Genomic DNA, 9,146 nt, shown 5'->3' on the forward strand with positions numbered 1-9,146 from the left:
AGGTAACTTAAATACATACAATCCTTGAATTTCAATTTAAGCAATTATATATTTAACTTGTATACAAAGATACTTGAACTGAAGAAATTTGATCAAGTTGAAAAATTTAGTTAATTTATTTTCTTAGAAAAAATAATAATACAGCGTTAAATGTTAAAACATTTGAATAAAAAACTTTTTAAGGCCAGAGTAAAAAACTGTTTTTTACTGAGTTCTGTTACTCCAAGTTTTTAGTTTTTTTCTATCATTTTTATCCCTAATCATTTTATCACGGAAACTGTCTTCAACGATCCATTACAAACATACACGGTTCCTCTTTTTTTTCTCATTCTTTCTTTATCTATGTCTTTATTTGTGCCACGTTTCACGGCTATATAGTACTTTCCGCGGGCAACGAACTCTCGTTAGCATGAAAAGGTGCATACGTTTTCAATCGTGATTGTAGATTAAACGCGATTTAATTCACAAGCTGTTTATACGCCATTGCTGGATATTTGCCGAATGTAAATTACACACATCCGTTCTTAAAATTGCAAGCAGCGAGGGACGACAAGGGCAAGAAATTATTTATTCGCGGCGACATACCGCTAGATCTATTTGTGCAACAACCAAGTACTCTTAACGCTGCAGTATAATCAAAAAACAATATAGTGTTCGTAACACAGAGGGACGCATGAAAATGACCGCACTGTTTCCACGTGTTCTGCAAATTATTAATTTAATTATTCCCTTGATACATATAAAAATGAACACACAAAAGTGAAATTACTGAGTAAAATAACAAAATAATACTTGTATACGCATGTTATATATTTTGTTTACGCGAGACTCTTTATTCTCGCGAAACTTAACGCTTCTTTGATTTATCAACTACAATATCGATTATATCTTATTATATCTATTTTCTATAGCCAGATGTTTACATAAAAACATTTCTTAGTAAATATAAAATGTATATAACATAAACTCTACATTTCTTTGCCAATTCAATTTAAATTGTCTAAAAATATTTGATAGTAAAACCTAACAATATAATATGTATGTTATACAATAAATAATAAAATAAATGATATATAATATTTAGTGTACTTAGAAAACGAAAGTTTTATTAAAATAATTATTGCAATGGAAGCTACATTATTTATTAAAATAATTATTGCAATGGAAGCTACATTAATATAATTGTTTATTTACTTGTAAATTGAAAGGTCATGCACAAGTCGAAACAAATTTTTGTATTTATAGTATATTTAAAAAATATTTCAAATGATAAAATCACAAAATTGAAAGGTTTCTATTTTATGATCTTTTACATCTTTTTAAATAAATTCTATAATAGATAAGATAATCGATAAGAATTTTTATTTAGAAAGCAATATATCCATCAATTGACTTATAATCGATAAACACTCTAATGTTTGCTAGACCTTCCTCAACGAAGTGATAGTCGTATATTCTGGAATATTAATATTTCAATACTTTGAGATATTAAAATATTATATATTTTTGAAAAATTATTGAGTTGAATAATTTAAGATTTTGATTGAAAAATATCGCGATTAATTAATCGTGAATATAATAAATTGTTTTAACAACAGCATTAAAAAGTTTTAAATTAATAATTAATTATAAGATTAATGGAATTGAGTTACATGTTACAGAATATTCCACTTTAAAAAAAGTGCCATTAAGTTCGAACATTCTACTGATTCCATGATTCCCAATAGTCACAAGTTTACACAATAATATTTGATTACTTTACTTATCTGCTTTAACAAGATCTTGCTTGTTTGTTCTGATTACGTGATAAAAAACATTTGAACACGTAGATAATCAACTAAAAAGTTAAGCATCGAAATTTATAGAATTTGATGAAAAAGAAAATATAACAAATCGTTACGATTAATTTCATATTTCACAAGACGCAAGATTTCTCTTTGTAGTTCTACGAACATACATGCAGTCATTATATAATAGCACATACATATTATTATTAACATATATGTACAGTAATAATTATTGCATATTTATTATTAAAATGTGCATAGCACGTATTTCCGATAATTCGTTTTGTGTAATAGAAAGTTTATTGTCTTCATACGAGTGACAAGAGACGCGCCTTAACGAGCACAACGGGGTAACGAGAAAATCGGCGGGTACCAGAGCATCAGCTTTGTTCGCGCAACAAAGAGATATTTTAATGAAGAAGGAGGTTGCAGCTTATCCAGCCGAGCTGTAATACGCGCTGCAGGACGTGGTGTGCGCGGCATAACAAACGCCGAATTTCGTACGGAGGAAAAAGGCGGAAGTTTCGATCGGCCACCCGGGAAAGTTCTGTATTTTCGATATCCAAGAGGACAATGAAGAATAAATTAAAAGCCGTGAATCACCCAGTTTCTTTGTACGATGTGCGTGCTTATACTTTGAGCGCGAGCCACGAAAGAAAAACACGTGGTTGATCCTTTATATCCGCGCGGGCGATCGTTTATCGAATATCACTCGATTCATCGATTCTTTTTGTAATTTTTTTTTCTCAGGGGGTAAGGAAGCGAGTTTCTACGCGCGGATTTGCCAAATTTTATAAAATAATTACGTATCTTTCGACGTGAGAGCTGAAGAGAAAAATTTTTAATGGATCTAACAGCCAGATGTACTTTCGCGCTTGATCATTATAAGTAATATTTGCATTTTATCGGTTGGTTTCTCCGCACGAACCCTTCCATTATTAGAGGGAAAGATAATTAGGTGACAACAGCTGGCTCGGGAGTTCCTATCTGGCAGCATAAGCGTTACTACGCAGCAGTAGAATGTAATTCGTGTCGCGCGCCCCAAACGCGTGTGCGTGCGTGCGTGCACGTTGCACGCGTGTTTTAAATGATCGAGTCGTCACGAGGCGGCCACGGCGGCGGCACTTTATAAAACAGCTGTTGGAAGCGGCCGAACGAAATACTAGCTAGATCAATACCACCGCCATGCTGCTTACATGCGGAGAATGCATCGGGTGTCCTCGAATTTTAATGAAATGGCGCGCGAAATTATTGCAAAATTTCTAGTTTTATTCCATGGAAGATACCAAGGAAGATCTTATAGAAGATACTCTCTGGACTTTCACATCTTGTTTCTAACTTTCAAAATGTAAAATATTCTAATCTTTTACGTCCTATATAAATATTGTCTCAAAAATGTCTTGCTGAAGTACAGCCTATTTTCAAATTAGACGGCAACCAATGTTGCATCCATCGATGCTCTTCTGATACTTAACTCACGAAGGCTCTTCATTTTCGATGATTTATGACTGTCTAATGTGTGACTCGAGCCGTGTGAACGAAACGTGAAACTTGATCGTCTAAAGTTAGGCGGTTCTGATTTCCGGATGTAGAAAACGATTAGTGTTTTGACACTTTCGCTAATTTCCAAATTCCTAGGAATAACGGTGTTGGTGTATTTTTTCGTTAATTTTGGGACATCCTATATAAGGGAGAGACAGACGTACTGGCACTAAGCCCTTGTCGATGCCATAGAGATATTATCCGTCGCGACGAAGAGAATTTTCTACTTCCTGTCTGCATCTAAATATACACACGCGCCATGCCGACTAACAAATTACGACATGAGTAGGTTCAACTTTTTTTTTTATTCAGAATAATATAGTTTAAATAAATATTTTCTACGTCGTACATTGAGAAAAAAGTTGTTCGCTTTATTAAATTTTTCAACTTGATTGAATTTCTTCAATTCAAGTATTTTATTTATTTAAATAAAACATAAATAGTTGTACTGAAAAAATTTAATCGAATAAAAAAATTTAGTCATATTAATAACTTTTTTTCTCAGTGCAGACAATGAGAAATAAATTAAGAAAAAAATATAGGCAGTTTTCTGCACTGAAAAAAGTTTGGTAATAGCTATCAAGTATTGAATAAAATAATGCCATATTAAATATTTGGTTTAATATAACCAAAAATAATTTTACTTTTCTAAATTTAGTTATATACTTATTTAATATTTAGAAAAATAAAATTATTTTTTATTATGTTAACCAAATATTTAATTGGCATTGTTTTACATTTGGTGGCAATTATCAAACTTTTCTTCAGTGCATAAACTAAAAATCATATACAACGCGTATAACTACAATAAAGTTCTCAAATTTAATCTCTTATTGAGTTCCCTTGATCTATATTTTAAGTGTTAAAGAGTTAAACCATTTACAAAATTTTCTAACATAATAAATAACGTTTATTTGTTTGAAATATAAAATGAAATTACTGACGAAAATATATTGAATAAAATATTAACAATTTTTTAAAATTCAATTTAAAGGCTAACACGAATATAAAGCATCCATATCTATATTCGTGTGCGATAAAATGAGTGTTTCAAACTTTAAATAGGTTTTTTTTTAAAATTAATTCACCACTATAAACTCCTCTTTTAAAAATCGATTTCAAACTTTCCTAAAGTGTTTATGAATCTACAGCCCAAACTAAACACACAATTCTTTTCTTGAATTAAATTCGTGTGATTCTTAAATTTAACGTCAAGAAGAAATACATTTTTAATAACCTATCTATATCTGAACAAAAATATTATCTTACATGTCTGAAATATTTTATATATTCTTATTTAAACAACTTGACAGAAGTTTTGAGGATTCGACTGTTCGCGTGTCTAGAGACTACGAAACATAAACATTTCATCCACAGTTCGAGATCAAAGTTGCTCATTCATTCGTAGTAGCAAGATTAATCGTCGAACCGCAGCGTGTCATTGACGCCTTATTATTTATAAATCGCAACTCAATGTGATCTCGAGATAGTTCGAGAAAGAATGAATCGTTTTAAAATTCGCGCGAAGACTCGTTTGTAAGCGAGAACACTCATCTAGAGAGATCATTGATCTCTCCCGATCGGTGAATGGACGCAGTAGTATGAAAGATAACGTCCGATTGGATAATTCCGTAGTAACTGGAAGGTTTACTGGAAGGCGGTGCACGTGGTATGCACCTTAAAAGGACACCTATGCAGGACCGGAATGAAAGTTGCCTTTTATCTATGCGCGCAGGGGCGTTTAATTTATTTGCAGGCTGCATGCGTGGAGTGGAACAGGCTTTACCGGAATACATGATTCTAGTAATTGTTCACAAGCAACCGCGTTTAATTAGCGCATCTATCGCGTTTTCACAATATTCTTTCTTAAGAAAATTATTATACTTTTCGAATACCAAAATTCGATAAATATCTGTCGCCTCATGACAACTACACACAGGCCTCGCGAGTTTAATAAAACGTGTATATGTGTTCGTAGTTATCGCACACTTGTGACGCATAATTATGTGCAATTTACTTGATAACGCTGCGCCACTGATATTTTCGCGCGTCGCGACTCATTCGCAGCGACCGAAAATGTGTTTTTCATTCGAACTCGAGCAGCTCGGTTTATAGCGATGACGGCACGCGCTTTGTAAATTTAGCAACGCTCTGTCTCTAATTCCCGGATAAAGGAGCTCTTCAACGAAGTGGCAAACAAAGTTGACAAGTGTATCGTGTCGAAGAATAATTTAACTATTTCCACCCAAAAGTGTAATGATATCATTAAACGCGGTGTTATTGCACTCAATTTTGCGCAAACTACACAGAAAAAATTATCGGCTGACTCGAATTATATAAAATATTAATAAAAATAGACTTATAAATTCTTGCAAAATTAAATGTTAACTGATAACGTTAAACTTCATAAATGTTTAATATTAAAAAAAAATAGTCTACCTAATATCTACAATATCTTTTATAATCGTTACATGTATGTCGAATCGCAAAAGGACATGGAATGTAGGTCATTGGCACAAAATATTAATAATTAATCAATTTGTCACGTTTTTATCATATATAAATATTAATCTTTTATCCGATTCTTTGCATATTCATTTAAAGCGATCACTTAAAATTGATCATTGAAGTGCACGCTGAGTGCATTTTACAGTGTAAAATCGCTATTGAGTCATCACGAACAACGCTAAGAGATAAACAGCACTTGTGCATTATTCTGTCTAGGAATTTATGTTCCTGTGAAATAGAATGCAATTTCCAGATGCGCGATTGATATGCGTCATACGGTAGTTGCAGGCCACGTAATTTCGAACGATTCCGCTAAATATTTAACAAAGAATAACAAAATCGTCACGCATATACATTAGTTTATGTAATCGCCACATCAGCTCTTGCAAATTTATAAAAAAAAAATATATATATATATTTTTGATGGATTAAGATTAATGTGAACTGTTCGAATTGTTAAGAATTGTGATTGCATGGAATCGATAAACTTTTTATCGTTCCATATATTTTAATCAGCTGAATCTTGAAGCATTTCTTCGCGGAAGTTCACATATTTTCGACGATGAGCTAATTTAACAGCAGTATACACAGCGATATTAAGAACGATATCCCGAATGTTTTTTAACCACGATGACTCGAATCGCGATGTATAAGCAAGAGTAATTATTGCGCTTATCTATCTGTAACATGTGTTGGTGAAATATCTTCAGATATCAGATTGCTTTTTACATTTGTAAACGAGATACGGAACCTCTGTAATCTTGTTTGCATATTTCTCGTCTACATAATATTAATGTACTTTAGACTTTTTCCTAATTCATATATTCACTTCATATATTTATCAAAAGAAAAATAGAAATATAAAATGTCTTCTATTTCTGATCCCTAAAACTAATTGAAATTGTAAGATTCAATTTATCCGTTTAACAAGCAAAAAACATGTGCATACATTTATATTATTCGTATTTCATTCTAATCGTGCATTACTTAAAATTCCTACCTCATCTAATTTAACTTTTTTTTGTTTTTAATTTTAAATGATAAAAAACGATTCACTTATGTGCGTATGTTTATTTCTATCAATGCAGATTAACTTGAGCAAATTAATAATATCAAAACTTATAGGCCAACAAGCGAACGTACAAATGTTAAAATACAATTAAATTGATTTTAAAATAAGAACTAGAGATAATCAAAGATTATCATGAAATAAATTAACATAATTCAAAATTATTACGAATAAGTTAGAACGTTTAGAGAATGCACGGAGTCTTCATCAGATAAACGTAAAATCACAAAGAGGTAAAGTTGCAAATATCGCAGATAAAATAAGTAAATTTCAGGTACTGATTTTTCACACCCATAATATAAATGCAATTTTTAATTAACTTTAATATTAGTTTAAGATTAACTTTCATTTTAGTTTGAGCATCTGTGTAAAATTGGAGCACAATTCACTTACAGGTTTAAGTTATTTAATTTTTTGTTTATTTTTGATTCTTATGTAAAATCGCGTTTTGCAGCACTTATTTGCAAATTTGATAGAGAAACATTACCAATTAAATGAAAATTTTTATATTAAAATTTTAATAAATCTAAGTTTTATTTATAATTATAATTTTATAAAATTAAAATTTTTACTAATAAAACTCTAATAAATATTCGTGTAAAAATTCATTTTGATTCACTTACTAGTTTAAAAGTTATTTATTTAAAACTGCAGCAAAATATAATAATTTTCGCTGTAAAACCATTGTAAATAAAATTTTCCATTGTTTTCTTCTTTGCGGCTAGTTCGGAGAGCCAAAATTCGGGCATTCGCGACCAAATTCTTTTGTTGTTGATTAAGAAAAAAAGAGAATAAACCTACAAAAGCCTTCAGTTGTTAAATTTTGATAATTATCTCATATCGTATAGCCAAAACATCCTTAAAAGTTAATTTACATTGAGAGAAATGTAAAGAATGATCGTTGCAAAAGTTATAAAAGAGAAGAAATTTCTTCTTCCGTTGAATCTAAGCATTCTAAATTCGTCGCGCGTACGCCACGCGAGGCAAATCACGACACGTTCGCGCCACGTAAACGACGCCTAAACGCGAACAGCAGCTTCAACGTTTAACGCATTATTGTCGCGCGTGCATTACGTAACGCGTGCACTCACGACGAGCCGCCGATCGTCGGCACGACGTATGTAATCGCGTTATGCGTCCGGTGACGATGTCGAGGATCTTCAGGATCCGAGAAGCGCCGTGGGGCATATTTCGGAGCATATATCTTTGCTGGTACTTACGTTATTCGGCAGCACGGCCGCGTTCGCGATGCTGGAGAGAAAATCATGGCTGACGCGAGAGCTCTGCGAAGCCCCGCTGTCGCTGGACACGCTGGAGCTGTCGTACAGCACGTCGGAGACGTCCAGCTTCATGTTGCCGCGAAACCCTCGTGAAACCCGCGTCGGAAAGCACGAGACCGGAATACGCGTTCTAACCTCTCTGTCTCTCTCTCTCTCTCTTTCTCTTTCTATCCTTCGACGCTCCTCCGAATGGAATGCAGCGTGCGCGAACGAGACGGAAGCCGAAGATCGTCGTGGATCTTAATGGACGTACGTGGAACTCGAAAGCGGCACGCACGAATCGCAGGTCCCTTTGCTCGAAACTGTGTGAAACTGCACCCGATGACTCATACCGTGGGGGAATACCTTGCGCGCGCGTTCGGCAAACCGTTCGAACCCGCGGAGAGAGTCGAGGCCTCGCCGAGCGTGGATGACGTCATGGGTTATTCCCGACCGACCAATCGCTGCCGGGCTGCCGGCCACCGCGGCAGTGCCGTGCCGCGACGTTCGATAACGCGGCGCTATCGACGAAACATGGAAGTTTTTTTTTTATCTATCACGCAGCGCCGCCGCCGGGGTGTTCATAATTGCTTACAATAAAAAATGTTTTTAACTCTCATTTTTATTCTCCGATACATACACATAATTGAGATAATCGTCTTTCGACATTTCAATTATCTTATTAAAGCTTCTGCAATTCTGCAGAAATACGAAGATGCTAACATAGCAAAGTTGGATAGTTAAAAAGTCAATAACTTCTAACTCAACTTACAGTTAGTTAATTTCAAATAATTGAATTTTTAACTAGTTACGTTTTAAACACCAATTTCAATTTTTTAACTTTTTTCTAAGTTAAAAATTTGTTCATGTAAAAGAAAAAAATTAAAACAAAAAATATATTTCTACATCAAGAAACTATATTTCGTTATTTCATATAAACTTAACTTACAAATAAATTATTAAAAATTTTTTGATGACCCA

At 33.3% G+C, this 9,146-nt stretch overlaps 1 protein-coding gene across 1 annotated transcript in view; it reads right to left on the reverse strand.

Annotated features, from left to right (window-relative positions):
• The window catches only part of LOC105197939 (transcription factor kayak), a 38,318-nt gene extending 29,807 nt beyond the window's left edge, over positions 1-8,511 (reverse strand). Inside the window, exon 1 of the mRNA XM_011164551.3 lies at positions 8,127-8,511. Within this exon, the coding sequence (XP_011162853.1) occupies positions 8,127-8,258 (132 nt within the window). The 5' untranslated portion in view covers positions 8,259-8,511. The remainder of the gene's footprint in view (positions 1-8,126) is intronic.
• Between the last annotated feature and the right edge of the window lie 635 nt (positions 8,512-9,146).

Source organism: Solenopsis invicta, chromosome 1, assembly GCF_016802725.1.
Source record: "Solenopsis invicta isolate M01_SB chromosome 1, UNIL_Sinv_3.0, whole genome shotgun sequence".
NCBI lineage: Eukaryota > Metazoa > Arthropoda > Insecta > Hymenoptera > Formicidae > Solenopsis > Solenopsis invicta.